Source organism: Pygoscelis adeliae, unplaced genomic scaffold, assembly GCF_000699105.1.
Source record: "Pygoscelis adeliae isolate BGI_AS28 unplaced genomic scaffold, ASM69910v1 Scaffold38, whole genome shotgun sequence".
Lineage (NCBI taxonomy): Eukaryota > Metazoa > Chordata > Aves > Sphenisciformes > Spheniscidae > Pygoscelis > Pygoscelis adeliae.
Window position 1 is genome coordinate 16,156,185 of NW_008825614.1, and position 20,423 is coordinate 16,176,607.

The 20,423-nt window shown below is 35.9% G+C and overlaps 1 protein-coding gene across 1 annotated transcript in view; it reads right to left on the minus strand.

Moving 5' to 3' along the window:
* Positions 1–4,540: 4,540 nt before the first annotated feature.
* The window catches only part of IGF1 (insulin-like growth factor 1 (somatomedin C)), a 50,939-nt gene continuing 35,056 nt past the window's right edge, over positions 4,541–20,423 (minus strand). The window contains exons 3-4 of the mRNA XM_009332952.1: positions 14,479–14,660; positions 4,541–4,961 (exon numbers count right to left, since the gene is read on the minus strand). Of these exons, the coding sequence (XP_009331227.1) occupies positions 4,902–4,961; positions 14,479–14,660 (242 nt within the window). The 3' untranslated portion in view covers positions 4,541–4,901. The remainder of the gene's footprint in view (positions 4,962–14,478; positions 14,661–20,423) is intronic.

The following is a 20,423-nucleotide window of genomic DNA, read 5'->3' on the forward strand; positions in this document are numbered from 1 at the left end:
TTTTGAATAGAAGTTTGGCATCTGGAAAAGTTGTTTGCACTGAACAGTATCCTTAAAAGAGGGACCAGTATAGGTTGCGTCCCCAAATAAATTATTACTATTCCTTTTCAGACTAAAAATAAAACATTTTAAATATATTGATTATACCTTCATCAGAACATAAGTATTCTATCTAGCCTATAAGTTCCAAGAATCTCTATTTGGGCTTAACTTACCATCATTTCAAAACAAAACAATGAAATGTGAAATTTTGCACATTAGGATGTTCATAGTGACCACATAAAGTTAAAAAAAAAAAAATTCACAGACTCTTAGCCATATATTTCAACTTTTTCTCACAATTTGAAACGTAAGAATTAAAAATAGCATCAGTTTCATGTTAGGAATATTTATTTCTCCATTCCTTGTTAAAATCAGATGCATTTCTTTGTGCTATTTTTTTTAAAGAATACTGACTTTTGGGGGGCGTGCCATGAATGAGAACATAATCAGGTAAAAATAAAAGCGTGTGCTCAATGAAAATCTCAATCATATCATGCCACTGACTTTAAGCCAAACTCTACACTTATTTCAGGCTAGAGTGTGGCTTAAAAATCTTTGGTATGATATAGGACTCGCATTAATCTGAACAGGCTTTCAGTCGTATCCATTGTTCCCTGACTTTAAATGCTTTTCTTCATCTGTATTTCTGACTTGGAGTAAAGATTCAGAATTGCATTTCAAGTCTATGAATTTTTGTGGCATTTTGACTCTTATTCCTGCTCCATCTCTGTCAATTTAAGATTTCTTTGCCGTTGCTGTATGACAAAAAGTTGAAAAGTTATGGCTAGTTGTATTTCTATTTTAATAACCATACCTATATAATTGTCATTTTCATACATTAAAAAAATATTTATGCTTTCTTTTATATTTTAGTCAAGTACTTTCTTAAACAAAACAATAGCACCACTTTGGCATTGTTGGCCAAATCAGTAACAGGTAAAGCAAATATGCATACACTTTTCTGAACTTGTCTTATGCAGTTACTTGTTAAAATGGAGAGCCAAGACACAGTGCTTGGCCTAGAGTCTTCATTAATCAACTTTAACCGTTGATACTAAATCAACAACCAGCTCATGGGGCAACTGAACATAGCTACTAGTTGTGTATGGAATTCACTTCTGTAAAGAAAGTCTACCACTAATTTACCCTTTAATATTAAAAAAGGAATTGACACATAATCTGTCTTGAGCAAAAGGTGCCTACTTTAATGTATTTACAGGGACTGAATGCAGTATCCTATTATTTGATTTTCTTCTCTTTCTTGACTGAATGGTACAAATGAGCGTCATACAAGTCTTTCACACAAATGTAGGTGTAGGTTTGTAAGTACATTTGGGCAGAATATAGAATGTATTCATTTTCCATTTAAACTCTTAATGATTAATTATGATTACTATGGAGATGAGGCTCAAATTTTGCTACCTTAATGAAAGAGATATATTAACTTCAGTGGGTTTAGCTCTGCAGTCCTTTTTGAACTAACTGAAGATAATGAGGCTTAATTCACTTTTTTACTTCTGCACTTCAGTGACATTCTGTGTAATAATTGGAGTTTTATGTCTATTCTAGAATGCAAAAATCTGTGACTTCTCTCATGTGATTTACATGGTATGGAAGGACAGGGAGTGGGATTTTCTTTACCACTTAAGTGATTTATAAGAATCAATGGCATCCAGTGGGAGCCCTGTTCCTAAATATCTGGAGTGCTTTCGAAAATCCAGCTGAACCCTTCAATTTCTCTAATTAGAAGTTTTCCAAGTCAGACTACTTTGTACTTTTGGGAGGGAGATATTTTGGCTCATGCTTCAACTTCTTTAAGTAGCGGATTTATTGAGATTATTAAGCTAATGCAGCCCTTTATCTTTCACACTGAGTGGTATATCATGTGCTCCCTGCCATATGACTGGAGATTTCTTATACAATATGTATTTCCCATCCATGCATTTCTCAACTCTACAGTGGTGCAGCTACTCTCCATTTTGTGATACCATTTATTGTCTAGTAAAGCAAAGTGTTGCCTTTGAAGCTTGTAGGGATTCATTGTTTATTGTAGTTTCTTTCAAGAATTGTTCCAATTTGTTTAGACAGTTGTCAAGTTCTGATGACATATTGCTGTCTATGAGTGACATTTTCTAATTATGATTTCTTAATAGGAGAAATATGGTGGTATGAATGTGAGTGCATGAATTCCAAGATAAGACCAAAATTGAATTGGACCTTTGAATTAATTTACAGGAATTAAATAGCACAATGATGTATGGTTATTCAGTTATGTTAACAGTGCATTAGTAAAATGTTATCTACAAAGAAGCTTGCCACCACAGAGATCTGCAAATTGCTTTTTGTGCTCACGCCTTTCCTCCCTCCTTCTGTTAGAGCTTCAGAGGAGGTAGGGGACAGAAAGAGTCATGGGACATGAAATGGAAACGTATATTATGTCTGTGACATCAAACTAATGGCTTATTCTTAGAATGCATTTCAGAATTCTTAACAGCCATTGAAGTAAAAATACTTCCCTCTCCTTCCCTTCCACCAAAAAAAAAGGCCTGTAAGAGCTGTGATAGATATCAGAATTGCTACCTCTGTTTATTGAATTGGTGGTAAATAATTTACGTTAGTTTCCCCATCTGTTTCTCTCTACTTTCTTCCTTTTTCAACATAACTATCTCAGTCAGTGACAGCTGTGACATATTCTTTTTATTCATTTATTGTTCTGCTTTTACACTGTAATGGCAGCCTATTGTGCATATAAACATGCATCTCACACAAAGTGGAGGGTTTAAAGAATTGCACAGGAATACGTTGCACTTTCCTTGGAAAAAATACAAACCCTAAATTTTCTATGGAAATAAAAAAGGAACTATAACAATTTGTTGGACTTTTAAGACCTACCTTTCCTGTCTGTTTCACAAGAAACTATTGAGAAGCTGTACCATATGCAGTCTGCAGAGATTCTTCTCTTGTGTTTTAGTCAATAGTTCAGTCATCTGCTCCCATGGATGTAGTAGAAAGTAAGGCAGATTTGAGCCTTTAAAAAGAGATACTTGGTTTACAGGTCTAATCTAATCTAACATCTCCCTAATTGCTCCCTTCATACAGTATTCTCCCTGCCCTCTTTGGGGCTGACCAGGGGATACTTCATCCCTTGTCTGAGCTTACAGCGTGCAGGGTGATGGGGGGAAGAAGTCAAGTCGAACCACGTTGCAGTTCTGGACAGGACATTCTCCCCTGCCTTCTCGTCCCTTCTCTCACAAAGAAGTTTATTGTTCACCTTGGGACGTTGTTGGCTACCTATCCCCCTTTACTGCAGGGACGATGTAGCACTGAGTTGATTTACAAAAACGGAGCATAGGACACTGTTATTCAAGGTAGAATCAGTGCAGTACCTATCAAGGTTACATGGCAGAGATTAGCTGGAAATGTATATGTCTCCCACAAGAGTGCATGAAAAGGTATTGGGAGTAGCAGTTGGAAGGACATTATGGTTCATCTCTTCTTGAGGACTCTGTCTACACTGTAATCTGGTGATTAGATTAGCTTTTCTGATTTACAGAGAGATGCAGCAGCCTAATTAACAGTCAATTTAGTCACAGCTGATTGTGGGAAGAATTAAAATGGCAGAGAACTTGAGTAACCCTCTGTTACATTTGAATAGAATGCTGACATTTCAGAAAGATTTAGGCCCTGATGGGCTACCCTTTGAAGTCATTTGAGGGCTGTTTTTCAAATTGTCTTCTCCCGGCCTAGGCATCTGTGAATTTGTGTTCCACTCTACCGGGAGTGAAAACACCACTGTTCAAGTATCTAAAAGGAAACAAGTATCTGAATTTTCTTTTGAAGATGGGAAAGTTATTTCCATGTTGGAATCTGAAGCCATTTTAGTTCATTTAAACTGAATATTTTAAAAACTATTTTGTTATTTAATCTTTGGCTTGATCTTTTCATATTTGCTTTTACCTATTACCGTTTTGGCCAGACCCTTTCATGTAACAAACTATAAAATAGCACCGTTGTACTATAAAACAGAGATTTTTACATACTGTTTGATATATGTGTATTATTGATATGCTAAATTTTACATACTGCATTATATGGAGGAAGAAAGAAGTTACCTATACTGTTGCAAAATAATTACCTGGAAGAATCATTAATGGTTTGAGAGCCTATGTATGCTTTAACTGCTTTTAAAAATCTTTTGTCTCACAAATTGCAATAAACTGCATCTTTGCAAGAGAAGGAAAAATAAAACTGTCTTAAAACAAATGCATCTATAACCCATATTCTGTCAAAATGCCACAGATGGAATTAATGGATGTTTAAAACTGTATATGTTACCTTACTGCTGCTGTTACTGGGAATGTCAAACTGTGCAAATATGAAGGGGTAGACAAACAATGTTATCAGACACTGTAAAACAAACAGCCTGTTGCTTGTATAGAAGTGCAAATAAAAAAACCACCACTTAGACAAGGCTGATGAATGACTCCAGCAGCCAGTGTTCATAGGTTAATTTAGTGCAATTGGATCCATCAAAGGCCCATAAATTTGTAGGCTTTTGAGGGGCACAGGACTTTAAGAGATTTTGTGCAGGACATTTAAAACAGGTTAACAAACAGTAATATATCAACCACAGAATTTTTTTAGCTCTGGGCTGGTTAAAATGTTCTGTTCTCTAAAGACTTAATATTGGAATGTTTAGTTGCATTGTTCATTGGGAGAATGCCCATTGGTTGAGAATGCATCAAGCTTATTAAACCATAGGTTTTTTTAAGTCTTCCAATGTTTAACAAATAATTTATTTACAGCAAAGTATCCTGCAGATGGCACATTCATTCTTCATTCTTGTGGATGGCATGTTCTTACATTCTGTAGTTTCTGTTTCCTGTGTTCCCTCTACTTGTATTCTTCAAATGCACTTCCTGAAGGTGTAGAAAAAAACCAAATATTATTCCAGATAGGTTTTAATAAGCTGCATGACCACAAAACTCATATTAGTGGGAAAACGGTTATCCTGAATGCTGGAATTGTTAAAGCCCTTCTGCCAGTTCACAGAGAACTTAACTATACAAAACTTCTGTACATTAAATTCCCCGTTCTCCTAGGCATAAACACTTTGACTGCTGTCATTGTTGATCTTGGCAGAGGAAACATCTGCATACTGGAACCTGGATGGGCTTAGACACACAGTAGGTACCAAAGATTTTCTTTCTTTCAGAACAAGGACATTTGCAAAAGCAGGATGTATAGGGTCCAGGGAACGTTAGAGTTGTAACTGCAGGATTTATGGAGCCTCCTGGGCTTTGGTACCCAGCGGTCAGAGGTTTTCAAAATTGCTGAGTGGGACTCTGTTACCTACATTTTGCATAAATCACATATCAGATGTGTAACGTTTTTGTTGGAGAAGGCCTTTAGGAGGATAAAAAGTGTGGGTTCACTGCAGGAGCTGCAGCCAAATAATTTGCATTTTCAAGAAGAGACAAGGTGATGTGCCAGGCAAACCAAGAGGGCTTTGGAATGAATAATGCCCTCAGTACACTGTCTTTCCATGCACTGGCCAGCTTCTAGCAGCAGTGATGGGTGTGGCATATATCTTTCAGTTTGACTTCCTTATTTGTCATGCTGGTAAATATTAGCTGGGCCCAAATCTTTGCACATTCTGTACCAGATTAGGGGCAGAATTGTTAAGTGACTCTCCACATTTATATTCTGCAGTAGAAGTAAAATTCTTAGTTAACTGAAATAATGTCTGTTGTCTTAAGAAAAGCCAAAAATAAAAAAATCTTCCTGAGAAAGGTGAGGCATGTGTATGCAGCTCTACCACTGCATTATCTGTTATTTAAGCCCTAAAAAAAAAGGAAATGTATTCTCTAAAATTTAAAAAGTAATGAAATTTTTGCCTGCATTTCTGATGGACAGAAAGAAAATGGAAGCTGATTTGATGCATTACAGTAGATTTGTGAGGTTTTTTAATGATTTCCTATATAAAATTCTATTCTATATATAACTTTTCCATTTGTCTGCAGTATCTATTAAACATAAAATAAATCAGAAACTGGCAAAGGATCACAAAACTTGAGCTCACATAAAGCTTATTCATTTTCACTGGTTTTGGATTGGGTTCTCATGGATATGAGTAGAATTATTATTTTCAGGATATAAAAAAACCCCAAGCAGTACTAGTAATTGTTAAATTAATTATACCACCAACAAGTAAGAACATTGAGCCAAATTAAGATTTATCATCACTGACAAGCCAAATTTGTTAATAGCAAAGTATTCATAATGAAGAAATGTCTTTGTTAGGAATCTGCCATTCTAGATGTTTTTAGTCCGAAATGCAATACTAAATGAGGAAGAAGAGATTAATCATCTAGTCACTATTCCCGTGATCAGTTCAGTAGGATACTGGCTTGTCTTCATCAAGTTTTGCTAATACTGCTATAGAATAGCTTCCTTATCATGGATCGAATACAGAAACAGAAATGTCAACAGAATTCTGCTTATCCATAAATTAAAATTATTTTTGCTGTTTCATTGCCTGTTTCTCTTCCAGCTTTTCCAAAACTACTTTTTCCGTCTTTAGTTTTCCCTAAATTGTACCTTAGTTTTCACCCTGAAGCACTCATTCTGGATGAACCCTTCCATTTTCACTGATTTTCACTAAAATCATCATTGCAGCACTTCACAGGAGTCTGCCACTGTTAAGGATCCTGCCTTATGCTACAAATGCTTATACTGGTAACAATGAACTAAGAAAACAGGAATTTCTTGACTCATCTGCCTTGTTTTCTTCCTCGTGGAAACAAAGCAAAATAACCTTGTCAATGCTGCCCCTAGGTTCTCCTCTTTGAAGAGAGTTTGCTAGCATATAGGAAAAGTTATATGCTACATTTTATTTGCAGAAAGTCATACATTCTTAAAGACTGCACACTCATGATTTATAAAATGGACAGTGAGAGCCTTATTACGAAACAACAGCCATTTTGCATTGCAGGGGCTTTCAAAGTATACTTAGATTGAAAAATAGCTCTGTTTCCCAAATGAAAATATAAATTCTCTCCACTACTGTTGTTGTCTGACTTTAAAATTGCTTTATCATCCAAATAGAGCAGATACTAACAAGCAGCAGGGTTTCAGTTGTAGTTTTTAATACTAACATGTAGATGGAAAAAGAGCTGTCGTAATACACAGGCTAGCTTTGAAATAGAGGGAAGATGGCAGGTTACTTCTAGAGCAGTTTCTCCTCTGGAATCAGCATTTTGATGAATAACTACAAAGAAGTGGCACTGGTGGTGGCAGCAATAATATGCATGCCAGAAAATGCTTTGACCCACATTACTCATTTTTTCAAGTATGCAATGTTAAGACCATTGGGGGAAAAAAAGTGTGAATGCCTGAATTAGGTTCTCAGACCTGCATTTGCACTGGTATAGAAAAGCTTGCCTTGTTTCTCAAGTCTTTGGAAAAAAGGTAATTAGAAATAAAATCGTTATCCGTGATGTTTGTTTCATTATCAGATCCTCTGAGCTGATATTCAGACCCAGGCAAAGACAATAAACGTTTTAAGATGACAGATGCAAAATGTCAACTTGGCATAAGTCAGTTCATGAAGAGAGAAGTGCAGACTTCTGACCTATCACTTTAAGCATGGATCTTTGGAGACAGGGCAGCATTAACGTAAGGATAACGACTACCTCAGTGATAGTAAAGGTCATTTAACTGAGATGGAAGGGTATTGGAAAGCATGCAGCAGCATTCTTATCCTATTAGGATGGATATTCAAACCTCATATTGGCATTAAAAGATCTTTTGCTTTATTGGTAATAAATGGAAAGTCTAATGTTTGTAGTAACAGGCATGATATCTTAGCTACAAACTCTCTGGGGTCTCTTTGAAAGCTTTTCAGTTCTGTGGGCAGTGTGATCAGTAACATAATAACAAGGCTGGAAAGTAAGCAATGGGAAAAAATAATTTTCTGAAGCAAAGAGGCCAAGTTCTTCTATCTATTACACCTAAAGGTTCCCTCATTGGCTTGGTAATGTGGCATGGCTGTAATAGAAATTAGGATTTGTGCCATTGTGCATATTTTGGCCTGTAAATGTATCTGTGAGTTGATACTGAGCCAATTACAAAAGAATCTGTCAATCTTAGAAAGATTAATGAGAAATAATGCAATACTTTCTCTGTTTTCTTAATGGCATTTTCTTAAACTAAAAATATTAACATCTTTTCCCTCTCTCTCTTAGTCCCACTTCGTATTTATTTAAATTTTGAAGATTAGATAAAATCTGAAAAGGATTTTTGAGAGAATCTGCTTCCTATTGGTACTTTGTTGGTAAATATATTTATGTGTATTTCCCACATATGAGGCCTAAAGAAGAATAAGGACTAAAAATCTGAGGAAAAGCAAATTATATCAAGATGTACACCTCTTTGGTCCTTTTGCTTGGGGTGCAAGGGAATGGCATAGCACTATGTTTTCTTGCTTTTCCTCTTCTTTATTTACTGGATTTTAAAATCAGCCTTACCAGGGTTCACATTCACGTAATAATTTTCAAGGTACCTTGGAACCTTTAATTGATAAGAACTTTGTGCCACTGGCTCTGTGACATTGCTTCGCTCAAAAATGTCACAGTCTTCCCTCACGTACACAACCGTTGTGGAAATAGCTCAATTTCCTTTGCTTGAACAGAGAATAGTTGTTTTTCAAAGTTCTATTCACTAGTTTTCCAAACTGCTGTTAAAACTTAATTCACTTAAGGGTAAATAAACTGAACTTTTATTAGCATTTCTCAGAAGAGAAAGAAACGAATGAAAGAAAAGCTAGATGGAACCGTGTACACCGAAGACAGAACTTTAATTCCCCTTCTTGCTCCTGTTTTGCAGTTTAAAACTCTAAACATAAACTTAGTGTAAAAATAGGTGAAATCATTACTTTGCTTTCAGCACAAATACTGAATGTTTCTCCCTGTTCCTTACTCCTACTTTACTAGCTGATATATTTCCTCATTAAATGAGATTTTAATCTGAAAGCAATGTCAACAATTATTCTCATAGTTTTAGGTAAAAAAAAAATCTTGATCTATAATGTGCTTTGGTTTCATACCTGTTCTCTTTGTTATAAAATCAGGGACATCTTTCTTGGGTTAGAAATGCTGATATATGATTAAGTTGTGTCCTCTTTAATAGTCTCTGGTTATATACATAACTAACTGCAATTGAGGCAGAATTTTATAATGGATTTGTATTATGCAGTTGATCACTTCCTGTTTTTTATCAGTTCTGGCAAGATGAATACCTAAGTATCTCTCATTTTTTAACAGTAAGAGTTCAACTGAAAGCTTTCAACAGAATATTCAAATAGCAAGCAACTAAACAAAACAGGCTTTGGATGAGCATAATTGATGAGTGATCATTAAATGAGTGAACAACAGATTGTGCAGGTTGCTTGGACTATTTGATCAAAAGTTTAGGTTTTTCTTATTCTTAAAAAACTTATTATTTCTCATGAGTTTTCAAATGAAATCTACTACAAAAGAAAATTGCTGCAAGACTAAGAGGAATATTTGCTGGATTGTGATCCTGAAAAAAATTACCTATTTGTTTAAATGTACAAGTGGTTTAATCAAATTTAATTTTTTACAGTATTTTAGCTTTGTTTTACTGGGGTCTTGTTTTGAATAGTATTATAATTAATGCAAAAAGGTGAAGTACTAAATTCAGTGGCTTAATTAAGATGGTCAGAAGCAAAGTAAGGGGATTTTGAGTAATATTAAATTCCCTGAAATCTGAAGTTTTGAGGAGACTGAAAATAACTCAATGAAAATCAGTTTCACCACAAAAAAGATAGAACTGCAACAAATCAAAAAGCTTTAATTTGACTTTTTGAGATTAAAATGTTTTGCTTTGGAAATACCAAAATATTCAATTCCAGCAGTTCCAATGTGAAACTTCTGACTTTCCCTTTTCAAAACATCATTTTTTTTCATTCATTGTAGTAAAGAGATATAGAGAACTAATTAATGTTAATAATGTAAATATTAATAATAGAAAGGTATATACAATGAAGTAAATTAAATAAACTGAAAAAAGAAAACCAATCTTTATCATCCTTGGTCTTCGTGTTGCAACAGGATCTAAAATTATTCTATTCCCTTATCTAAATAGTCCAGAACAGTTGTCCTGAATGATTTTTTTTTATTTCATCAATCTGAACATTAAACTGAAAGTAAAATTTAATCACCTAGTTTTCCTTAGGAAGCCTATTAGAGAAAACCAATTGCATTACCTGTAGTTCTTGCATATTTTATGCCATTTCTGTATTTCTGGTCAGCTGCTCTTGTACTGAGGAATCTGAATGATCAGGGCAATATATTCTAGAACACAGATTGACTGAGTGTAGATTATATGGATAGATCCTATTCTATTTTAAAGGAATAATTTACCTTTGCAGATCAAGTTCAGAAGAACAGAAACAAAAGATGCAAAGTAAATGGTTTACTAAATCTTAGCCAGCTATGTTGGTTTTGTATAAAATCTGCTTCAGAGATGACCATTACAGCAACCTGTGAAGGCTGTTGAAAAAATTATTTGTATAAAACTAAAACATTTTCTCATTGACCAACCATTGTCCAGCTGTCACCAAGAACACAACTTTTCTTCTATGTCAGATTTGAGCATTTAAAAACAGAACTGCCACTCACTGTATATTTCCTGTACCCCAGCTTGTATATATTTATTGTTTCACACTGGAGAAAGCTATCTGAATGCTCCAGAAGTCTCTCAAATGACAAACAGTTTTTTCATCCCAGAGTTGCTGACCAGACAGGTTTCGACTCAAAAAACCAGAAAGTATTTCAGGGAGTAGAGGAGATACTTCTTTTTAAGTAGGGGACACACACTCTGGTGAGAGTTTGGTATCCTTTAGATAGATGTCTGAGAAGGATGTTTGACTGCTGGGCACCAATAGAAACTACGTATTACTGTAGTTCACAACTTACTCATGACCCACAGTGCTGAAATCCAGCTGGAAAGATACTTTGAGTTATCCCATCTGTTCACTAGAGACTTTAGGGTGGTTAGCCTGTAGCTATCACTTTGTGCTCTGATGCGCACCTCATTTCTCTCTGCAAACTATTATGCATGTTTGTTGCATTCATTGGCTGCTCCAGTTTAAGGTAAATTTGTCATGCGCTGAGTGCAAAAGAGGTGGCGAAAGCTGGGCATCTAAATCAGGACAGAGTTAAGGTTGGGTATGTGCTCCATTGTATACAGCAGCTGAGGCAATAACAAAGTGCTTCTAACTGCTACTTTCTTAACTTCTTTTTTTGTGAATCTGTGAAGTACGCTGTGTATGTAATACCCCTAAGTATATCATAACAATGTGTTTATTTCTTACTTCTCACTATACTTTTATATTTATTTGTGAGTAAATGTCTTAGAACAAGACAAATAATGATCCTATAGAGAACAAAATATTTTGTTCATCAGCTACAAACAAACAAAACTCTACACATACAGTCTTTGTAATTGGATTAAAACTAGTTCTTGATGTTGGCTTTATAGCAACAAATAGGCATTTTGGGGTTCCCAGCCCACAACAATCATTCAGTACCTGGTCCTCATCATTCAGATTTGTGCATGTAGTGTAGCAACACTTGTTTGTAATGTAATGACTAAAGAACAACATTAACATAACCTATAAACAGAACAACAGCCCTGCTGCATTGAAGTAGGTTATTCTACCAAATTGTGCGTAGGAGAAATGATCTGCTCAAGGAATTGGGGAAGTAGACCATTTACAAAAACACTTAAACCAAAACACAAATCCTGGATTTGTCTATTAAAAAGGCTATAAGGAGACGCCAAATAAAAACTACATCAGAAGTATGAAAGGCATAAGAAACTGATTGTGTATGAAATCCGAGAGTAACTGTACAACATCTTATATATTCCACTTAATCCTGCCTTAAATCTTGTAACTAAACAAGAAAATATTAGAGGTCATATATATTATCTTGTATATATTCACTTTATATGTATAAGGTATGTACCTCATATAAAATGTAATATTAAGAGAGAAAAATATTCTAAATCAGAAAAAAATTGCTCAACTGAAAAATAATTTGACTTTAGTATAATTAATTTTTTGATTAAAATCAGTGACATCTCAACACTATGAATTAGCTAAATGCATTCATATTGGGGGAGCCTATCCAAAGAAGAAAGTATGAACATAGCATTGTCCTTCTTAATGGAGGCATGTACAGCTGACTGCAAAAAGAAAAAAGAAAGAAAAAATAATTACATGAGAATATGTACGAGAGCTTTTTCACACAGAGTTTTTCTTAATGAATTCTGTTTCCCTTCTCTTCCTTTCCCTGTATTTTCCTTTTATCTATCATAAATCTGAATAATAGTTTCTCCTACCCTTTCTGTATTTTTGTTTCCTCAATCTAATTTTCTCCATCCACAGATATTAATGAAAATGCCAGTTTGTTTTTCCCATCAGATTTCTGTTATTTTATCACCAAGTTCCCATCAAGAAACGTTTATGATTTTTCTGCTTCTATTCACTTCTCTCCTTTTCCCATACATTTTCTTTAAAGGTGTTGTTTTCTTTAATATTAATTCTTCTCTAATTTTATTTTCTCTCCCGTTTTCTCAAAATTCTGTCCTTTCTGTGTGATGCACCATGGTTCATTCAGTTCTTTGATATTTCTCATCTTCTCAGCCTCTTTGATCTAATTGCCTCCCCTTTCTTTTCTTCTGCTCTTCACTGTCCTTTTACTGCCCTTTTCATCTCTTGATTTTTTCTCCTTTTAATTTCCTGGGTGATTTCTTCTGCAGCTAGATTCTCTCAATTACTACATACTCCCTCTAATTTTTTTCTTCCTCCAGTATCCCCTCTTGCACACTACCTCCCCTGCTGCTGCAGAAAGATGCAAAGCCTGTCTTCTGTTCCTTCCTGTTTGTAAGAAAAGTGTTTTCCTGGCTGTCTTTTGAACCGGGAAGAGGACAGCTGCCTGAAGAATGACATCATTCCTTAGCACTCCAAGGAAAGTGGTATGGAGATCCATCAGAGAGCTGGCAGGTATCTTGTCTCCTTTTACTTGAAGTTACAGAATGTTTTACCCATCACCTTAGCAACAAGTACGGGAAGGAGCACACAGATTACTGCCAAGCCTGTTTTCTTCTTTTCCCACAAGTCTTAAATGTATGTGTGCCCAGACAGGAATAAAACGCAGGGTTTTCTTGTCTACAGTTGAGCTCTACCTGAAGAAGACTTCACTTGTTGTCACGTGTGCCTTTTGAGATGTTCACGGCTAAGGTGATACTTCCCAGGAAGAATCATACAGGTGAAAGCATTCCATTCCATGGATTGACTTATGGAAAAGAAATGGATGCTGCTGGAATGATTACAATTGTTCTTTTCATAAAGTTGATATCAAGGAGATCAGTATATAGTGCTGGTTTCCTGCCTTCCTATGAAATCTTAGGATTTCATGCAGTTCCATTTCTTAAAAGGAAAATTTTTCAGATAGCTGCAAGAGTGGGGCCAACATACGTGTAGGACAGATAGGGTCAACAGCAATAAAATATATCACTAGAGGCTTGCAGCAGATGACAGATAAAACAGATGTTCAGAGCTCAAAGAGAAGAGACAGTTGGACATGAGCTTAATGGTAGCCTAGCCTAAGATGGGTTTTCTGAACTATAGGCTCTGTTGAGGAGAGATGAGACTTAACTACATGTATGTACAGTATATCTAGTATGACAGGACCAAAAATCTGGATACTCTGAACTCCACAACTATACAAATAATGCTAATGAATATTTGAAGTGCTTGGAAAATATACATATTAAACATTAAATAGTTAAAATGAAGTATGTAATGATTGCAGTGACTATCCAGTTAATTTAGTTCTGATTTAAAAAAAAAGCCAAAATAATGCAGAAAGAAAAAAATCATTTGTTCATTTACAAGTAAAATTAATAGCAGAAGAGCTGTGTTTTCCCTCTTGATCACTCACTCTACCTCTTCCTGACAAGGAAGGATGAGTGAGGAGGTTCTGTATAGATCAGTTGTTAAACATTCAGTGTTTGGTTTCTCTTTTGAAAGAAGTCTTAGGTGCTATTATGATTGGATGACGTGAGTACTTGTCATTTACTACCCAGTAGCAGGATAAAGCCTCACAGCTACTAGCTTTCCATCTTTTATTCAGTGTTCTAAGAGATGAGATAGAACACACCATTTTCTATTTATTTCCTACCACGGACACTGTTTTCCAAAACCCCACTAAATCTCAGTGTCCCTAGTAGGCAGAACACATCAGTTGTTTGCTGTTACCAGTCTTGATAGATTTTTCCTTCCCTAAAATAGGTAGGTTGGGGTTTTTTTGTTTGTTTTGTTTTGTTTTTCCCAGCCTGGCCTACCTTTTGTGCTTTTGGCATATCAGTGTGGCGCTGAGCACGTACAGAGCGTGCAGATTTAGGTGGCTTTATTGGAGCACAATACATCTCCAGCCTCCTCAGGTCACAACTCTGGAAGCAGCATTCATCCACTATTCCCTTGTGGTGTAAGCGTCTACTGCTGGATCCATACCCTGTAGGCTTACCTATTCAAAACACAAATGGAAAGTTTTTATGTTAGAAAGAAAATGCAAAGATCTCAGCAGTAATCATATTAAGTTGCATTATTTTAACTGAATCACCAATGACAGTTGTAGAGGCTGCCTGTGTGTATCTATTCTAAGATATTCCTGGAAATGGCCAGCTTTGATCTCTGTCTATAGGTGGTTGCTATTTAAGCATTTGAGCAAAATTACATCTTCTTAGAAACGTATTATTAAAATATTTTCTTGAACTGTCTTGGCATTGAAAATGGAGAGGGAGGAAGTTGAAATCTGGCATTTAGAAGCCTTGCAAAGGAAATTTGCCCTCTAGGTTTTGGATGAAAACTGATTGTTGAGCTGACTGAGGTAGCTGGTGTTTAAAGATTATAGATCGTGCCTGTGTTGTAGGCAAGTATTTTCTAATGAAAAAGGCTACACTGAGCCACTATGTGAAGTCAGAGTGTGTGCCAAAGGGGAAATAAATACTGTATACCATTGCACAGGCTGTAAGATCTGCAAGCTCAAAAACTAGTGGGAAGCAAGAAATAAGGAAACAAAGTAAGCAATGAAATGCAGCAAAAATAGGAAGATGGTTGATGGAACAGGTCAAAGCAGAAGATTTTATATTCAATAGCTTCGCACAAGATAGGTAATGGGACTGACATAACATGGTCTTTCCTGTGTTTTGTGTTTGCATTGGGCATCTGTAGAAACTGCTCGACTGGCAAATGTTTTGCATTTTTCATTCAGCTCCAGTAAAGGGTGACATTTTCATTCACAGAACTCTTGCATGCTTCTCTCTTTTTTTTTTCAGTGATTTATGACTTCTTTAGTAACTGTTGATTTCTCTGCTGTACTATGCAAAGATTACAGACCCATTATTTCCTGGGCCTGTTGGTATGCAACCCAGTTGGATGTGCAGTTGCCCTGTTATGACTAACTAGAAATGAAGGAACAGTAAATTCACAAAAATAAATATTTGTTTACTTCAACTATTTTAAAATTCTGGTAGAATTTGGTTTCAGACAGTAAAATTCGGAAAAGATTAAAAGTTTTGTTTTGACATTTTCAGCATTAAATGTTTCCACTTACAGAATGATCCACATTGGTTAAGAATCCAAAAATATGGAAAAAAGGAAAGAAAATGTCACCAAGAGCCAAAAAATGAAGTAACTCAATTCAGTCAGCTCTACCAATTTTTTTTCTTGCTTTTTTTTTTCCCCTTCAGTTTTATCACGGAGACCAAAAATCTGTTATTCACAGAGTTTGGCAGGGGTTTACGTTTTAAGAAATTACTCAAGCTAGATAAAGGATAAGGGTATCAAAGAAGATGAAAATTCAGTTTCGCTTTGGGAAATTATTACCTCCAATGCTTATACAGCAAATTCTAGGTTAACATCCATATACTCGTCCTGCAGTTGTCAAGTTGAAGACAACACTGCATTTTGCAGTTCTCTGTGATTAAAACATATGTCCACTGATGAAGAACCCTTGAGGCCTTAGTACATCCGTAAATGAAAAGACCTCTAGTGGTAAAGTATGTCTAACATTTTAGCCAGCAATACAATCAGCTAAGAACTAACTATCCCTATGAGCTTTGTAAACCCAGACAATAGGTTTTTAAATGTCTTTTTTTTCCCAGGGACTATAAATTAAACAAAAAGAAAAACATGCTTACTTAGTATATTGCAATCCACCGAGGGGCTCTATACTGTACATTGCCTGCTAAATTATTTGTTTCATAAGACTGATCAGAACAGCAAGCCAGGAGTAGATTACAGCAATATTCTGATTTGTCTGTGTGTGTGTGCATGTGTTGTTTTCTGTGTATCACTGTAAAGTATTACAAATATTAAGACACAGATTTTGGTTTTTTTTTTTCCCCTGACTATTTTCACTCACTAAGTTACAATATAAAGTACAAGCTTCTCCCTGGAGATTTTTCTGAAGTCTGTTAATCAGGTTGTCTTAGCCTAATACTTTTAAAATTTAGCAGTCATGATAAAATGTGGAGTGTCATTACTGTGCGGGATACCCTGAGCCGTTCCACATTTTGTCTTGCTCCCAATTAAAACATGCAAGGGCAAATTCTGTTCCTGGATATGCAGGCGTAACTCTTCCTGATAGATCCAGCTGAACTGTAGGTACAAATAATTGATTAGTTAAGCTTACCTTTCTTTTCTCAGTCTGCCAGGTTTTCATAAGCAAACACTCTAAAAGCTTCTGTTCAAGAATATTCCTTTAAATGGTATTTCACAGCAGCTAACAGGCATAGAGGTTTGGTTGATTCCCCGGCTACTGCTAATAGTAAAAATAAGGATGGCCAGTTCACTGGTCAGTTTCACCTGGCTTATCATGACCTTTCTACCTAGCAAAGAAGTTACCTATTCAAAAAAATTTCTATCAATCCAATAGAAGCAATATCAGGATTAGTAATATCTTGCACTTCTAAGAATCTTACAAATGTTAGTTCCTCATGACATTCATGCTAGGTAGATAATATTACTTCTAGGTGACAAAAATTAGAATCAATAAGATGAAATGTGCTGGCCAGGAACTTCCATGAGTTAACAACAGAACTTGACAGAAGAAATCTTCCTTCTATGAGTAGCAAGACTATAAATGTCTAATGACTGATAGTGGCATTTTTTATGGGATCCATTGGTATATGAAGGGGTTATAAAGGAAATAGTCAAATGAAATGTAAAGTTTGCAAGGTCTCAAAATTTTTTGTTTAATATGGTTAACATTTAGCTTTGTCATGATTAAAGCCAAAGATGAATGATTGGTAGAGATGATTTTTTTTTTTTTTTAAATCTTTCATCTCCTTTAACAATCAATAGTTCTTTCCAATTTGTCTGTGTTGAGCCTGTACTTGTACAGTATTGCTTGTATTTTGCCATTTTAAATTTAGCGCAATTATATAATCTGATGCTTTCTTTCCTTAATTATTTTTTTACTCAAGACATAAGATAAAACGGTGACATCCAATGGGTTATATAGCGTTCTACCAGTTTACCAGTATCATTTCTTGTATGAAATTTATGACTTCTTGGTAAACGCAGTCATTTCAACAGGAATACATTTGTTTTTTCTTCGATGGTTACATAAAGTAGAGGAACTAGAGCCATGTACTCTAACTTTTAATACCATCACTCATTTATTTTTGTATGATATCTTCCCAATAAGTCAAGCAGGAACTTATACAATTTTTTTGTTAGTTGGAAGTTGTCAATTCTGAGTTTTATTCTCATCCAGCTACAATCTTGTTGTGTGATTACATGGAAGTTATTTTACCCTCCAGTGTCTGAATTTAACCATTTATAAAGTTGATAAAATACCTTGAATAACCCATGAAGCATTGCCTGCTTTATTTAGTAATCAGTAGCAACATTTCTCCTGCACTATATCATATGCATAAAGAGTTAATACAAATCCTGAATCCTGGAATCTTTCAGGTGAAAATCTCAGTGTACTTCAAAATTATTTTTACTGTAGCCAGATCACAGACATCTACAAGTTGTTTCTCTTTCTGACAGATTAATATCTTTATGAAGGAGGATATAGTATCTTATAGCTCTTTAAAAAACCTGTATGGTACATGTAACAAGTTTGGAATGGAATCACTAACACATCAGTGATGTGGTCAGCAATGAAACTTGACATTTATTTATAGGCTTAAATATTCATGTATTACATGGCATACTAAATGCTCATCCTTCATAAAAAGATAACATTATATTGTGAAGTCAAATGGTTTTATTTTTTTCTTTTAAAAAAAGTTTTCCAAAGGTTTTTGAAAGACCTAAGCCATCAAGTATGCTTAAAATCCATATAAAATAAAAAGTGATATTACCTAAAGTGTTGTACAACAAAGCAAATAAATAGGAAAAAAAAAAAAAAAGGAGAAATTATTCTTTTTCAGTAATCATGATTCCGGACTTTACTTTTGAGAAGTATCTGATGTCCAAATTAATTTTAAACCAATAGACTTTAAATTGCTGCTGTCCTCTTAAATGCTGCAGTATACAAAAGATGCTATCACAGACAAAGATGAGATAAAGAATTACAAGGAGATACTACCACTTCTACAGATATTATCAGTATTTGACCCATTTTCTTCTGGAAGGACTGCAGGATCAGATGCTCCCTGTTCATCAAGTTACCAAAGTATGCACTTAGATCTAGGCAAATGTTCAAGCTCCTACACGGTCTGTTGGACTAAAGCACATCTTCAACAGTAAGCATATGCCTGAGTGCTGTCCTATATAAGGACTGATGTAACTAAGCACTTAAGTTAATTTCTAGACCAAAATCCATATTAGTAAATAAATGGTTGGTGGTTCTGCACACTTAATACCAGTTTTCTGTTCCTTAATATTTTTTATGATATTGCCTTAAAATACTGGCTGATACTGCTGTGTCAGTATACTGGGCACCCATATAGTTCTTTCTCATCTTCCTGACATAATTTGAGTGCTGCTTTCCAGCTGTTATCAAAAAGTTCCTTATATTTACTCAACCTTCAAAGTGCTGCCTGTGGACATATAACAGTCCTAGGCATTCCTTTTTGCTGACGTACACTGATTTCCTTGGAGGTTTCTTTCCTTTCTTGTCAGTTGCTAGCTCAAAAGAGGCTTCATATCATGTAGGTCAAAGTTTACGTACTAGAATTTTTGGCTCTCATTTAATCTACTGTACCAAATATGTGAATGTTTCTTTCCATGTGCTACATGCAGATACAAAGTTTAGTCGCACTGTTCTGAAGTCCCCTGAAAGCAGGCCAAGGTACAGAATTCCAATAGTTAAACAGCTGGCTTCTGTACTAACAGCACTTCCCTTTAAATAATGCAAAGTCAATGGAGTAATTCAGCAGGGCTTGTTTACACTTGATTTCTTTGTTCCCCCCTTCCCTCCAAAATATCTCACTGGTGCTGCCATTGGTTCTGCTCTATTAACGGTTTCAATGTGAGAAGCACTGGTGTAGGTGGACTACAGAAGTTTCAGTTGTCAAACTATCTAGGCATTCTGTGGAGAATTATAATCTACTGTTTTAGCATTAACGTTAGAAATTACATGAGAAATAGCCCAGGATAAACACAAAGCTAATCTACTGTTTAGGTGACTCTAGGAAGAACTGGGGTAACATGTTGCCTGTCAGGAAAGGACCTGGGGGTGTTGGTTGACAGCCGGCTGAACATGAGCCGGCAGTGTGCCCAGGCGGCCAAGAAGGCCAATGGCATCCTGGCCTGTATCAGAACTAGTGTGGCCAGCAGGAGTAGGGAAGTGATCGTGCCCCTGTACTTGGCACTGGTGAGGCCGCACCTCGAATACTGTGTTCAGTTTTGGGCCCCTCGCTGCAAGAAGGACGTCGAGGTGCTGGAGCGTGTCCAGAGAAGGGTAACAAAGCTGGTGAAGGGTCTGGAGAACAAGCCTTATGAGGAGCGGCTGAGGGAACTGGGTCTGTTTAACCTGGAGAAGAGGAGGCTGAGGGGAGACCTTATCACGCTCTACAACTACCTGAAAGGAGGTTGTAGCGAGGTGGGTGTCGGTCTCTTCTCCCAAGTAACAAGCGATAGGACAAGAGGAAATGGCCTCAAGTTGCGCCAGGGGAGGTTTAGATTGGACGTGAGGAAAAGCTTCTTTACTGTAAGAGTGGTTAAATATTGGAACAGGCTGGCCAGGGGAGGGGGTGAGGCACCATCCCTGGAAGTATTTAAAAGATGTGTAGATGTGGCACTTAGGGGCATTGTTTAGTGGACTTGG